At 41.6% G+C, this 16,403-nt stretch overlaps 1 protein-coding gene across 1 annotated transcript; it reads right to left on the reverse strand.

Annotated features, from left to right (window-relative positions):
* Positions 1-2,420: 2,420 nt before the first annotated feature.
* LOC307225711 (endogenous retrovirus group K member 5 Gag polyprotein-like) lies at positions 2,421-16,151 on the reverse strand (the record flags this gene model as incomplete). Its single annotated transcript, XM_079993763.1, has 3 exons — positions 2,421-2,992; positions 3,143-3,211; positions 15,815-16,151. 3 exons carry the CDS (start codon positions 16,149-16,151, stop codon positions 2,421-2,423), a joined length of 978 nt encoding a protein of 325 aa, XP_079849889.1.
* Between the last annotated feature and the right edge of the window lie 252 nt (positions 16,152-16,403).

A 16,403-nucleotide genomic window follows, 5' to 3' on the forward strand; every position in this document is an offset into this window, starting at 1 on the left:
TGCAGTAAAGCAGGAGCATAAGCACGACAGGCGATTTCCCATTCATTGGCAAACAATACACCTGCTGATGGGGGTAACACTGTACATACCAAAAGCTTGATGTCATCTGGAACCAACAGCTGGGCTAATGTAGCTTCCAAAAGAGCTTGTGTAAATGGAGCTTGCAGTCCATTTGTCCTGACAATTGCAGTTCTTTCAAGATTTTAAAATCAAAAGGTTGGTGCTGGGCTTGAGTTCCTGCTGGAGCACCAGCAGGGGGCACAATAACAGGGAATGCCATGGTATCCTGTGATAAGGAACAGGCAAGTACTGCACGTTGAAAGGGGGTAGCTTGTTCTGCTGCTGAAAGAGTCGGGACATTTCCAGCCAGACCACTGTATTTTTGCAGGATTGGGTCCTCTGGAGAGGAACTGTAATCTGGAGGATTGGGGTCTGGGGCTGCTGGCAAAGCAAGTGCTGGAACACATGGCATAACAGCATGCTGAATTAAGGAGGCCGGGGGTGATGTTGGCAATGCAGCCATGGAGATATTTTTTGGTGATAAAGAGCCCATAGCATAACGAATTTTACACCAAGCATTTAAAATTCGAACATCTATGCTGGGATGTCCATGAAAATGTGCTCCAATCTTATCCCATTGTTTTAATTCCCAAGTCCCATGTGCAGCAAGCCAGGGGCAATGCTCATTGATGGCTTGAATGAGCTGTATCAAATCACCATCAGGAACTTCCAATTTGTTGGAGGAGAGGAGAAATTTTAAGTCTCTTAAAAATTTCTGTTGGGGAGTAGTCAAAGAGGTGCCCATGTTTCTAAAATCAATATAAAAGGGATCAAACTCACCGGGATCTTTTTTTAAAGATGTATAAGTGCTTTGAAATCCTTGCCGGACGTGGTGAGCCAATGATATCCACTGCTTGGATCGAAAGTCCTCTCACAGTGTCTTTTAAAATCCTCTTAGTCTGCCTCAGACTGTTTCCTTTAAGTTGCTTCTCATGGTTCTCTTTGAAGTTTGAAGTCAGTCTCACACTGCTTCCTTTAGCCTGCCTCTTTTCTTTTAAGTTTTCCTCTTCTTTTAATTGTGCCTCCTCTTCTTTTAATTGAGCCTCAGAGAGGGCACCACTTGTTGGAGCCTGCCGTTACAAGTGGCACTTCTTTAGGGTAAAATAAAGACGCAGAAAGCCAGCATATTTCCATAATAAGAGAGAGCAGCTTGTTCAGACTTCTTCCCCTCTCCGGTCACTTTTTATTGTCCTTTGTTCTGTCCAGCCGCATGGCTGTTTGCCAATCTCATGTTACCTCATCCGGTCAAGTTTTTATTACCCTTTTACCATATAAGGTAATCATTGCCCAGAGGAATGTCAGGGGGCACCCTGCAGTTTTTACAAGCCTCTGCCTTGCCTGTATGACTCCCACATGCCCTCTTTCTTTATTTGATTAATTAGAGTCATAAATGTCCGTTCCAATATGATTATATCGAGTGCGATAAGCGACTCTTGTAAAACCGGAAGCGGGCCGCGGACTGGAGAACCATGCAGTACACATAGAAATTAAAGAAGGAATACATTGAATACATCAACACAAAATAACGCAAATAACTACTATAATGATCACTAAAATTAATAAATGTCGAAGCCAACTTCCATCCGGAAGCCAAGAATTTAAGAATTCTGATTCCAAGCTGCATGGTAGGCTTCCTTTTAAGTTTATAGCCATGCACTTGTGTCACTCCTACAGCACTGAGATTGGTCACTGTATGTTCCTGTAAGAGAACAAGAGCTATTAAACATGAATTTCAATGCATATTGACAGTTTGGATATATGCCCCATGATTCTTTCCCCTCTTTAATTTGAAAACAAATGGGGGCAGGCATACACACCCAACATGCAATAAACTGGTAAACTTAATCATATCTTGCACAAAAATATTATCCCTCCATATTTTATGATAATTTTCTCCCCTAAAAGTCTTATTCAACAACACAGTTCTTATAGTTCGAGAGTGGCTGAGCCGTGGATGCTGCCAGCCAGAGTAGGATTCTGATGACTGGTGCTTGCCAGCTGATAAGGTGAAATATGGTGGTTTCAACTGGACTGTGTCGTCTGCTCCTCTTCCTTGTATAACGGTGCAGGAAAGGATGGCAAGGTAAATGGTGAGGAAGGCAAACACTGCCAGATGCAGTTCGTGTGCAGCACCTCTAGGTGGCGCATGCGGAAAGGTTTCGATGCTTCATCCACAAAATGCTGACAAAGTGTAGGGGAGTTCCGCATGCTGTGAGACAGGACAACCCACTGATATCGCTGGGTGGGCTGCAAATTGTTATATACTGGCAATGTAAAAGCAAACTGTTCCTGTCTGCTGGGGCCAGTGGGATGAAAGTGGTTCAATGTGGCCGAAAGTCAATTGTTCAGAAATAAGCTGTTCAGAAATGAGATGGTGCCATTGCTGCGGATTTTTCTTTTGGTGTAGGCCACTCTACCCACACTGAGGTATCGGTGATCTTGGTTTGCCACGCTGGAAACGTTGTATTGGTGGCTACAGGCTGGTTTTTATTTTGCGCTGCCACCAGCAGATGAGCTGCTGTACCTACAGACTGACAAATGCGAAGCATGGCTGCTGTGTCTGTGGTAGGATTGTGTATTATCGGGCGCAACGCAACCTTACAATCCTCATTTGCATTTTCAAAGGCCAATTGTTTGATAATTATTTGTTTGGCTTCAGGATTTTCAATTTGTCTACTCACTGCTGTAATCAGCCTGTCCATAAAGGAAGAATATGATTCTCTAGGTTCTTGTCTGATTGAACCCCACCTAGGCTGAATACTGGAGGGTTCCGGGATTTTTCTCATTGCTTGTTGAGCAGCAAGAGCAGTATCCCTCAATAAGATCTGCAACAGTGTGGCTTGCACTGAGGCCTGATCAAAGGGCCCACGCCCCATCATAGCATCCATCACATCTGCGAGGGTAAGATTAGGATTATTCCCTCTTGCTTGTTGCAGTAAAGCAGGAGCATAAGCACGACAGGCGATTTCCCGTTCATTGGCAAACAATACACCTGCTGATGGGGGTAACACTGTACATACCAAAAGCTTGATGTCATCTGGAACCAACAGCTGGGCTAATGTAGCTTCCAAAAGAGCTTGTGTAAATGGAGCTTGCAGTCCATTTGTCCTAACTGCCAATTGCAGTTCTTTCAAGATTTTAAAATCAAAAGGTTGGTGCTGGGCTTGAGTTCCTGCTGGAGCACCAGCAGGGAGCACAATAACAGGGAATGCCATGGTATCCTGTGATAAGGAACAGGCAAGGACTGCACGTTGAAAAGGGGTAGCTTGTTCTGCCGCTGAAAGAGTAGGGTCATTCCAGCCAGACCACTGTATTTTTGCAGGATTGGGTCCTCTGGAGAGGAACTGTAATCTGGAGGATTGGGGTCTGGGGCTGCTGGCAAAGCAAGTGCTGGAACAGGCGGCATCACAGCAGGCTGGACTAAAGAAGCTGAAGGTTGTGTTGGCAATGCAGCCATGGAGATATTTTTTGGTGATAAAGAGCCCATAGCATAACGAATTTTACACCAAGCATTTAAAATTCGAACACCTATGCTGGGATGTCCATGAAAATGTGCTCCAATCTTATCCCATTGTTTTAATTCCCAAGTCCCATGTGCAGCAAGCCAGGGGCAATGCTCATTGATGGCTTGAATGAGCTGTATCAAATCACCATCAGGAACTTCCAATTTGTTGGAGGAGAGGAGAAATTTTAAGTCTCTTAAAAATTTCTGTTGGGGAGTAGTCAAAGAGGTGCCCATGTTTCTAAAATCAATATAAAAGGGATCAAACTCACCGGGATCTTTTTTTAAAGATGTATAAGTGCTTTGAAATCCTTGCCGGACGTGGTGAGCCAATGATATCCACTGCTTGGATCGAAAGTCCTCTCACAGTGTCTTTTAAAATCCTCTTAGTCTGCCTCAGACTGTTTCCTTTAAGTTGCTTCTCATGGTTCTCTTTGAAGTTTGAAGTCAGTCTCACACTGCTTCCTTTAGCCTGCCTCTTTTCTTTTAAGTTTTCCTCTTCTTTTAATTGTGCCTCCTCTTCTTTTAATTGAGCCTCAGAGAGGGCACCACTTGTTGGAGCCTGCCGTTACAAGTGGCACTTCTTTAGGGTAAAATAAAGACACAGAAAGCAAGCATATTTCCATAATAAGAGAGAGCAGCTCGTTCAGACTTCTTCCCCTCTCCGGTCACTTTTTATTGTCCTTTGTTCTGTCCAGCCGCATGGCCGTTTGCCAATCTCATGTTACCTCATCCGGTCAAGTTTTTATTACCCTTTTACCATATAAGGTAATCATTGCCCAGAGGAATGTCAGGGGGCACCCTGCAGTTTTTACAAGCCTCTGCCTTGCCTGTATGACTCCCACAGACAACTTAACTTGCAGAAAAATATTTTTTTGAAAAATTCCCTAAGCCCCGGGGTCACAATTTCATCAAAAATCTGACATTCTGCAACTCACTCAAAAATGGTGCCAAATGGTTGCAAATGCTCCCCTGAAAGGTTTGGCGGTCCAAACAGAAGGCTTTTTATCACAGGAAAAGAAATCAGCCCTCGACAACTTAACAGGCAGAAAATGATTTTTTGAAAAAATCCCTAAGCCCCGGGGTCACAGTTTCATCAGAAATCTGACTTTCTGCCAAAATGGTGCCAAACGGTTGCAAATGCTCCCCCGAGATGTTTGTCGGTCGAAACAGAATGCTTTTTACCACAGAACACGAAATCAGCCCTCGACAACTTGGAGAAAAATATTTTTTTGAAAAATTCCCTAAGCCCCGGGGTCACAATTTAATCAAAAGTCTGACGTTCTCCAATTCACTCAAAAATGGTGCCAAACGGTTGCAAATGCTCCAATGAATGCTTTAGCAATCGAAACAGACGGCTTTTTATCACAGGACAAGAAATAAGCCCTCGACAACTTAAGTGGCAGAAAAAGATTTTTTTGAAAAAATCCCTAAGGCCCAGGGGTCACAATTTCATCAAAAGTCTGACGTTCTCCAATTCACTCAAAAATGGTGACAAACGGTTCCAAATGTTCCCATGAGAGGTTTGGCGGTCAAAACGGAAGGCTTTTTGTCACAGGACAAGATATAAGACCTCGACAACTTAACCGGCAGAAAAAGATATTTTTGAAAAAAAATCCCTAAGCTCTGTGGTCACAATTTCATCAAAAATCTGACGTTCTCCGATTTATTCAAAAATGGTGCCAAACAGTTGTAAATGTTCCTATGAGAGGTTTGGTGGTAAAAACAGAAGGCTTCTATCAAAGGACAAGAAATCAGCCCTCGACACCTTAACTTGCAGAAAAAGATTTTTTTGAAAAATACCCTAAGCCCCGGGGTCACAATTTCATCAATAGTCTGACGTTGTCCAATTCACTCAGAAATGATGCCAAACAGTTGCAAATCCTCCCCTGAGATGTTTGGGGGTCGAAACAGAATGCTTTTTACCACAGAACAAGAAATCAGCCCTCGACAACTTAACTTGCAGGAAAAGATTTTTTTGAAAAATTTCCAAAGCCCCAGGGTCACAATTTCATCAAAAATCTGACGTTGTCCAATTCACTCGAAAATGGAGCCAAACGGTTGCAAATGTTCCCCTGAAAAGGTTTGGCGGTCGAAACAGAAGGCTTTTTATTACAGGACAAGAAATCAGCCCTCGACAACTTAACAGGCAGAAAATGATTTTTTGAAAAAATCCCTAAGCCCCGGGGTCACAGTTTCATCAGAAATCTGACTTTCTGCCAAAATGGTGCCAAACGGTTGCAAATGCTCCCCCGAGATGTTTGTCGGTCGAAACAGAATGCTTTTTACCACAGAACACGAAATCAGCCCTCGACAACTTGGAGAAAAATATTTTTTTGAAAAATTCCCTAAGCCCCGGGGTCACAATTTAATCAAAAGTCTGACGTTCTCCAATTCACTCAAAAATGGTGCCAAACGGTTGCAAATGCTCCAATGAATGCTTTAGCAATCGAAACAGACGGCTTTTTATCACAGGACAAGAAATAAGCCCTCGACAACTTAAGTGGCAGAAAAAGATTTTTTTGAAAAAATCCCTAAGGCCCAGGGGTCACAATTTCATCAAAAGTCTGACGTTCTCCAATTCACTCAAAAATGGTGACAAACGGTTCCAAATGTTCCCATGAGAGGTTTGGCGGTCAAAACGGAAGGCTTTTTGTCACAGGACAAGATATAAGACCTCGACAACTTAACCGGCAGAAAAAGATATTTTTGAAAAAAAATCCCTAAGCTCTGTGGTCACAATTTCATCAAAAATCTGACGTTCTCCGATTTATTCAAAAATGGTGCCAAACAGTTGTAAATGTTCCTATGAGAGGTTTGGTGGTAAAAACAGAAGGCTTCTATCAAAGGACAAGAAATCAGCCCTCGACACCTTAACTTGCAGAAAAAGATTTTTTTGAAAAATACCCTAAGCCCCGGGGTCACAATTTCATCAATAGTCTGACGTTGTCCAATTCACTCAGAAATGATGCCAAACAGTTGCAAATCCTCCCCTGAGATGTTTGGGGGTCGAAACAGAATGCTTTTTACCACAGAACAAGAAATCAGCCCTCGACAACTTAACTTGCAGGAAAAGATTTTTTTGAAAAATTTCCAAAGCCCCAGGGTCACAATTTCATCAAAAATCTGACGTTGTCCAATTCACTCGAAAATGGAGCCAAACGGTTGCAAATGTTCCCCTGAAAAGGTTTGGCGGTCGAAACAGAAGGCTTTTTATTACAGGACAAGAAATAAGCCCTCGACAACTTAACCGGTAGAAAAAGATTTTTTTGAAAAAATCCCTAAGCCCCAGGGTCACAATTTCATTAAAAATCTGACTTTCTGCAATTCACTCAAAAATGATGTCAAACGGTTGCAAATTCTCCCCTGAAAGGTTTGGCAGTCGAAACAGAAGTCTTTTTATCACAGGACAAGAAATAAGCCCTCAAGACCTTAACCGGCAGAAAAAGATTTTTTTGAAAAAATCCCTAAGCCCCGGGGTCAAAATTTCATCAAACATCTGACTTTTGGCAATTCACTCAAAAATGGTGCCAAACGGTTTCAAATGTTCCCATGAGAGGTTTGGTGGTCGAAACAGAAGGCTTTTTATCTCAGGAAAAGAAATCAGCCCTCGACAACTTAACCGGCAGAAAAAGATTTTTTTGATAAAATCCCTATGACCCGGGGTCACAATTTCATCAAAAATCTGACTTTCGGCAATTGACAGACTCTGGGGTTGTGCCCCCATCTGGGCCGGTAAGATATAATCTAAGTCACATCCCTTATTTTGACTACTGGCTCCTCACACAGCTCCTGACTCACGACAGTGTGTTGCCCATCGCTCAGTTCTGACTAAAGGAATTAATGCAGCCACTGCTGGGGGGGACATTTTGGGACCCAAAATATCCAACGCCACTAAATTCTGGTGTACTTTTTAACATAATAGTGTAAACAGGGATCAACATACAAACACTGAGAAGCCATTCCCCCCGCCCCACTACTTTATATGGAAACAACTGGAAAAACCTCTGTGATTGAGGTCATGGACAACGAACACTTCTGAGGTCATGCTTACTACTGCTTTACTACTACTTTACTATCACTTTACTACTACTCTACTACCATTCTATCACAGCTTTACTACTGTTTTACTACTGTTTTACTACTACTTTACTATTGCTTTACTACTGCTTTACTATTGCTTTACTACTGCTTTGCTACTGCTTTACTACTACTTTACTACCATTTTACTACTACTTTACTACTACTTTACTACTGCTTTACTACTGCTTTACTACCAATTTACTACTATTTTACTACTACTTTACTACCATTTTACTACTACTATTGTTCTACAATTTTACTACAACTTTGCTACTGCTTTAAAGCTATTTTGCTACTATTCCACCACTTTACTATTGGACCATTTTACTACCTCATTACTACTACTTTACTACTATCTTACTGCTGTTTCACTACTGCCTTACTACCATTTTACTACTATTTTACTACTGCGTTACTACTACTTTACTGCTATTTTAATACTATTCCATCACTTTACTATTGTTTAACTTAACCGGGTCAATTAAAAAAAAAAAAAAAATCCCTATGCCCCGGAGTCACAATTTCATCAAAAATCTGACTTTCGGCCATTCACTCAAAAATGTTGCCAAATGGTTGCAAATGCTCCCCTGAGAGGTTTTTCGGTCGAAACAGAAGGCTTTTTATCACAGGAAAAGAAATCAGCCCTCGACAACTTAACCGGCAGAAAAAGATTCTTTTGAAAAAATCCCAAAGCCCCGGGGTCACAATGTCATCAAAAGTCTGACCTTCTCCAATTCACTCAAAAATGGTGCCAAACGCTTGTAAATGCTCCGCTAAAAGTTTTGGCTGTCGAAAGAGAAAGCCTTTTATCACAGAAAAAAGAAATCAGCCCTCGACAACTTAACCGGCAGAAAAAAATATTTTTTTGAAAAAAACCCTAAGCCCCGGGGTCACAATTTCATCAAAAGTCTAAGGTCTCCAATTCAATCAAAAATGGTGCCAAACAGTTGCATATGTTCCCGTGATAGGTTTGGCGGTCAAAAGAGAAGGCTTTCTATCACAGGACAAGAAATAAGCCCTCGACAACTTAACCGGCAGAAAAAGATTGTTTTGAAAAAATCCCTAAGCCCCGGGGTCACAATTTCATCAAAAGTCTGACGTTCTCCAATTCACTCAAAAATGGTGCCAAACAGTTCCAATTGTTCCCATGAGAGGTTTGGCGGTCAAAACAGAAGGCTTTTGATGACAGGACAAGAAATAAGCCCTTGAAAACTTAACCGGCAGAAAAATATTTTTTTGAAAAACTCCCTAAGCCCTAGGGTCACAATTTCATCAGAAATCTGACTTTCGTCAATTCACTCAAAAATGGTGCCAAACGCTTGCAAATGCTCCGCTAAAAGTTTTGGCGGTCGAAACAGAAGGCCTTTTATCACAGAAAAAAGAAATCAGCCCTCGACAACTTAACCGGCAGAAAAAAATATTTTTTTGAAAAAATCCCTAAGCCCCGGGGTCACAATTTCATCAAAGGTCTGACATTCTCCAATTCACTCAAAAATGGTGCCAAACGCTTGCAAATGCTCCGCTAAAAGTTTTGCCGGTCGAAACAGAAGGCCTTTTATCACAGGAAAAAGAAATCAGCCCTCGACAACTTAACCGGCAGAAAAAAATATTTTTTTGAAAAAATCCCTATTTTATCAAGTTTTATCAAATTTTATCAAAAGGCTGACGTTCTCCAATTCACTCAAAAATGGTGCCAAACAGTTGCAAAGAGGACAAGAAATAAGCCCTCGACAACTTAACCGGCAGAAAAAGATTTTTTTGAAAAAATCCCTAAGCCCCGGGGTCACAATTTCATCAAAAGTCTGACGTTCTCCAATTCACTCAAAGATAGTGCCAAACGGTTCCAAATGTTCCCATGAGAGGATTGGCGGTCAAAACAGAAGGCTTTTTATGACAGGACAAGAAATAAGCCCTTGACAACTTAACCGGCAGAAAAAGATTTTTTTGAAAAAATCCCTAAGCCCCGGGGTCACAATTTCATCAAAAGTCTGACGTTCTCCAATTCACTCAAAATTGGTGCCAAACAGTTCCACTTGTTCCCATGAGAGGTTTGGCGGTCAAAACAGAAGGCTTTTGATGACACGACAAGAAATAAGCCCTTGACAACTTAACCGGCAGAAAAAGATTTTTTTGAAATAATCCCTAAGTCCCGGGGTCACACTTTGATCCAAAATCTGACGTTCTCCAATTCACTCAAAAATGGTGCTAAATAGTTGCAAATGTTCCCATGAGAGGTTTGGCGGTCAAAAGAGAAGTCTTTTTATGACAGTAAAGAAATCAGCCCTCGACAACTTAACCGGCAGAAAAAGATTTTTTTTTGAAAAAATCCCTAAGCCCCGGGGTCACAATTTCATCAAAAGTCTGACATTCTCCAATTCACTCAAAAATGGTGCCAAACAGTTGCAAATGTTCCCATGAGAGGTTTGGCGGTCAAAAGAGAAGGCTTTTTATCACAGGACAAGAAATCAGCCCTCGACAACTTAACCGGCAGAAAAACATTTTTTTGAAAAAATCCCTAAGCCCCGCGGTCACAAATTGATCCAAAATCTGACGTTCTCCAATTCACTCAAAAATGGTGCTAAACAATTGCAAATGTTCCCATGAGAGGTTTGGCGGTCAAAAGAGATGGCTTTCTATGACAGGAAAAGAAATCTGCCCTCGACAACTTAACCGGCAGAAAAATATATTTTTCAAAAAATCCCTAAGCCCCGGAGTCACAATTTCATCAGAAATCTGACTTTCGGCAATTCACTCAAAAATGGTGCCAAACGCTTGCAAATTCTCCGCTGAAATTTTGGCGGTCGAAACAGAAGGCCTTTTATCATAGGACAAGAAATAAGCCGTTGACAACTTAACCGGCAGAAAATCATTTTTTGAAAAAATCCCTAAGCCCCGGGGGTCACAATTTCATCAAAAGTCTGACGTTCTCCAATTCACTCAAAAATGGTGCTAAACAGTTGCAAATCTTCCCATGAGAGGTTTGGCGGTGAAAAGAGAAGGCTTTTTATGACAGGAAAAGAAATCAGCCCTCGACAACTTAACCGGCAGAAAAATATTTTTTTGAAAATATCCCTAAGCCCCGGAGTCACAATTTCATCCAAAATCTGACTTTCGGCAACTCACTCAAAAATGGTGCCAAACGGTTGCAAATGCTCCCCTGAAAGGTTTGGCAGTTGAAACAGACGGCTTTTTATCACAGGAGAAGAAATCAGCCCTCAGAAATTCCCAGAAAAGGAAATTTTTGATAAAATCCCTGAAACCCGGGGTCACAATTTCATAAAAAATCTGACTTTCGGCAATTCACTCAAAAATGGTGCCAAACGTTTGTAAATGCTCCGCTAAAAGTTTTGGCGGTCGAAAGAGAAAGCCTTTTATCACAGAAAAAAGAAATCAGCCCTCGACAACTTAACCGGCAGAAAAAAATATTTTTTTGAAAAAAACCCTAAGCCCCGCGGTCACAATTTCATCAAAAGTCTAAGGTCTCCAATTCAATCAAAAATGGTGCCAAACAGTTGCATATGTTCCCGTGATAGGTTTGGCGGTCAAAAGAGAAGGCTTTCTATCACAGGACAAGAAATAAGCCCTCGACAACTTAACCGGCAGAAAAAGATTGTTTTGAAAATATCCCTAAGCCCCGGGGTCACAATTTCATCAAAAGTCTGACGTTCTCCAATTCACTCAAAAATGGTGCCAAACAGTTCCAATTGTTCCCATTAGAGGTTTGGCGGTCAAAACAGAAGGCTTTTGATGACAGGACAAGAAATAAACCCTTGAAAACTTAACCGGCAGAAAAATATTTTTTTGAAAAACTCCCTAAGCCCTAGGGTCACAATTTCATCAGAAATCTGACTTTCGTCAATTCACTCAAAAATGGTGCCAAACGCTTGCAAATGCTCCGCTAAAAGTTTTGGCGGTCGAAACAGAAGGCCTTTTATCACAGAAAAAAGAAATCAGCCCTCGACAACTTAACAGGCAGAAAAAAATATTTTTTTGAAAAAATCCCTAAGCCCCGGGGTCACAATTTCATCAAAAATCTGACTTTCGGCAATTCACTCAAAAATGGTGCCATACAGTTGCAAATGTTCCCCTGAGAGGTTTGGCGGTCGAAACAGGAGGCTTTTTATCACAGGAAAAGAAATCAGCCCTCAACAACTTAACCGGCAGAAAAAGATTTTTCTAAAAAAATCCCTAAGCCCCGGAGTCACAATTTCATAAAAAATTTCATCAAAAATCTGACGTTCTCCAATTCACACAAAAATGATGCCAAACGGTTGCAAATGTTCCCATGAGAGGTTTGGAGGTCGAAACAGAATGCTTTTTATCTCAGGAAAAGAAATCAGCCCTCGACAACTTAACCGGCAGACAAAGATTTTTTCAAAAAAATCCCTAAGCCCCGGGGTCACAATTTCATCAAAAATCTGACTTTCGGCAATTCATTCAAAAATGGTGCTAAACGGTTGCAAATGCTCCCCTGAAAGGTTTGGTGGTCGAAACAGAAGGCTGTTTATCACAGGACAAGAAATCAGCCCTCGACAACTTAACTGGCAGAAAAAGATTTTTTGGAAAAAATCCCTAAGCCCCGGGATCAAAATTTCATCAAAAGTCTGACGTTGTCCAATTCACACAAAAATGGTGCCAAACAGTTGCAAATGTTCCCATGAGAGGTTTGGCGGTCAAAAGAGAAGGCTTTTTATCACAGGACAAGAAATAAGCCCTCGGCAACTTAACCGGCAGAAAAAGATTTTTTTGAAAAAATCCCCGTCGGCCCGGGGTCACAATTTCATCAGAAATCTGACGTTCTCCAATTCACTCAAAAATGGTGCCAAATGGTTCCAAATGTTCCCATGAGAGGTTTGGCGGTTGAAACAGAATGCTTTTTATCACAGGACAAGAAATCAGCCCTTGACAACTTAACTTGCAGAAAAAGATTTTTTTGAAAAAATCCCCAAGTCCCGGGGTCACAATTTCATCAAAAGTCTGACATTGTCCAATTCACTCAAAAATGGTGCCAAACGGTTGCAAATGCTCCCCTGAAAGGTTTGGCGGTCGAAACAGAAGGCTTTTTATCACAGGACAAGAAATAAGCCCTAGACAACTTAACTGGCAGAAAAAGATTTTTTTGAAAAAATTCCTAAGCCCCAGGGTCACAATTTCATCAAAAGTCTGACGCTGTCCAATTCACTCAAAAATGGTGCCAAACAGTTGCAAATGTTCCCATGCGAGGTTTGGCGGTCAAAAGAGAAGGCTTTTTATCACAGGAAAAAAAATCAGCCCTCGACAACTTAACTTGCAGAAAAAGATTTTTTTGAAAAATTCCTTAAGTCCCGGGGTCACAATTTCATCAAAAGTCTGAATTTCAGCAATTCACTCAAAAATGGTGCCAAACAGTTGGAAATGTTCCCATGAGAGGATTGGCGGTCAAAATAGACGGCTTTTTATCACAGGAAAAGAAATCAGCCCTCGACAACTAGTGCCAAACGTTTCCAAATGTTCCCATGAGAGGTTTGGTGCTCGAAACAGAATACTTATTGCCACAGAACAAGAAATCAGCCCTCGAAAACTTAACTTGCAGAAAAAGATTTTTTTGAAAAATTCCCTAATCCCCGGGGTCACAATTTCATCAAACATCTGACTTTCGGCAATTCACTCAAAAATGGTGCCAAACAGTTGCAAATGTTCCGATGAGAGCTTTGGCGGTCAAAAGAGAAGGCCTTTTATCAAAGGAAAAGAAATAAGCCCTCGACAACTTAACTTGCTGAAAAAGATTTTTTTGAAAAATTCCCTAAGCCCCAGAGTCACAATTTCATCAAAAGTATGAATTTAAGCAATTCACTCAAAAATGGTGCGAAACAGTTGCAAATGTTCCCATGAGAGGTTTGGCGGTCAAAAGAGAAGGCTTTTTATCACAGGACAAGAAAAAAGCCCTCGACAACTTAACCAGCAGAAAAAGATTTTTTTGAAAAAAACCCTAAGCCCCCGGAGTCACAATTTCATCAAGAGTCTGACATGCTCCAATTCACTCAAAAATGGTGCCAAACGGTTGCAAATGCTCCCCTGAGATGTTTGGCGGTCGAAACAGAATGCTTTTTACCACAGGACTAGAAATCAGCCCTCGACAACTTAACTTGCAGAAAAAGATTTTTTTGAAAAATTCCCTAAGCCCCGGGGTCACAATTTCATCAAAAGTGTGACTTTCTGCATTTCAGTCAAAAATGGTGCCAAACGGTTGCAAATGCTCCCCTGAAAGGTTTGGCGGTCGATACAGAAGGCTTTTTATCACAGTATAAGAAATAAGCCCTCGACAACTTAACCGGCAGAAAAAAATTTTTTTTGAAAAAATCCCTAAGCCCCGGAGTCAGAATTTCATCAAAAGTCTGACGTTCTCCAATTCACTCAAAAATGGTGCCAAACGGTTCCAAATGTTCCCATGAGAGGTTTGGCGGTCAAAACAGAAGGCTTTTTGTCACAGGAAAAGAAATAAGCCCTCGAGAACTTAACCGGCAGAAAAAGTTTTTTTTGAAAAAAACCCTAAGCCCCCGGAGTCACAATTTCATCAAGAGTCTGACGTTCTCCAATTCACTCAAGAATGGTGCCAAACGGTTGCAAATGCTCACCTGAGATGTTTGGAGGTCGAAACAGAATGCTTTTTACCACAGAACTAGAAATCAGCCCTCAACAACTTAACTTGCAGAAAAAGATTTTTTTGAAAAATTCCCTAAGCCCCGGGGTCACAATTTCATCAAAAGTCTGAATTTCAGCAATTCACTCAAAAATGGTTCCAAACAGTTGCAAATGTTCCCATGAGAGGTTTGGCGATCAAAACAGAAGGCTTTTTATCACAGGAAAAGAAATCAGCCCTCGACAACTTAACCGGCAGATAAAGATTTTTTTTGAAGAAATCCCTAAGCCCCGGGGTCACAATTTCATCAAAAGTCTGACATTCTCCAATTCACTCAAAAATGGTTCCAAACGGTTCCAAATGTTCCCATGAGAGGTTTGGCGGTCAAAAGAGAAGGCTTTTTATCACAGGAAAAGAAATCAGACCTCGACAACTTAACCGGCAGAAAAAGATTTTTTTAAAAAAATCCCTAAGCCCCATGATCACAATTTCATCAAAAGTCTGACGTTGTCCAATTCACTCAAAAATTGTGCCAAACGGTTCCAAATGTTCCAATGAGAGGTTTGGCGGTCAAAACAGAAGGCTTTTTATCACAGGAAAAGAATTCAGCCCTCGACAACTTAAGTTGCAGAAAAATATTTTTTTGAAAAAATCCCTAAGCCCCGGGGTCACAATTTCATCAAAAATCTGAGTTTCTGCAATTCACTCAAAAATCGTGCCAAACGGTTGCAAATGCTCCCCTGAGATGTTTGTCGGTCGAAACAGAATGCTTTTTACCACAGAACAAGATATCAGCCCTCGACAACTGTTGGAGCCTGCCGTTACAAGTGGCCCTTCTTTAGGGTAAAATAAAGATGCAGAAAGTCAGCATATTTCCATAATAAGAGTTTTTATTTTGCGCTGCCACCAGCAGATGAGCTGCTGTACCTACAGACTGACAAATGCGAAGCATGGCTGCTGTGTCTGTGGTAGGATTGTGTATTATCGGGCGCAACGCAACCTTACAATCCTCATTTGCATTTTCAAAGGCCAATTGTTTGATAATTATTTGTTTGGCTTCAGGATTTTCAATTTGTCTACTCACTGCTGTAATCAGCCTGTCCATAAAGGAAGAATATGATTCTCTAGGTTCTTGTCTGATTGAACCCCACCTAGGCTGAATACTGGAGGGTTCCGGGATTTTTCTCATTGCTTGTTGAGCAGCAAGAGCAGTATCCCTCAATAAGATCTGCAACAGTGTGGCTTGCACTGAGGCCTGATCAAAGGGCCCACACCCCATCATAGCATCCATCACATCTGCGAGGGTAAGATTAGGATTATTCCCTCTTGCTTGTTGCAGTAAAGCAGGAGCATAAGCACGACAGGCGATTTCCCATTCATTGGCAAACAATACACCTGCTGATGGGGGTAACACTGTACATACCAAAAGCTTGATGTCATCTGGAACCAACAGCTGGGCTAATGTAGCTTCCAAAAGAGCTTGTGTAAATGGAGCTTGCAGTCCATTTGTCCTGACAATTGCAGTTCTTTCAAGATTTTAAAATCAAAAGGTTGGTGCTGGGCTTGAGTTCCTGCTGGAGCACCAGCAGGGGGCACAATAACAGGGAATGCCATGGTATCCTGTGATAAGGAACAGGCAAGTACTGCACGTTGAAAGGGGGTAGCTTGTTCTGCTGCTGAAAGAGTCGGGACATTTCCAGCCAGACCACTGTATTTTTGCAGGATTGGGTCCTCTGGAGAGGAACTGTAATCTGGAGGATTGGGGTCTGGGGCTGCTGGCAAAGCAAGTGCTGGAACACATGGCATAACAGCATGCTGAATTAAGGAGGCCGGGGGTGATGTTGGCAATGCAGCCATGGAGATATTTTTTGGTGATAAAGAGCCCATAGCATAACGAATTTTACACCAAGCATTTAAAATTCGAACATCTATGCTGGGATGTCCATGAAAATGTGCTCCAATCTTATCCCATTGTTTTAATTCCCAAGTCCCATGTGCAGCAAGCCAGGGGCAATGCTCATTGATGGCTTGAATGAGCTGTATCAAATCACCATCAGGAACTTCCAATTTGTTGGAGGAGAGGAGAAATTTTAAGTCTCTTAAAAATTTCTGTTGGGGAGTAGTCAAAGAGGTGCCCAT

Source organism: Podarcis cretensis (assembly GCF_951804945.1).
Source record: "Podarcis cretensis genome assembly, chromosome: 10".
In the NCBI taxonomy this organism is placed as follows: Eukaryota; Metazoa; Chordata; class Lepidosauria; order Squamata; family Lacertidae; genus Podarcis; species Podarcis cretensis.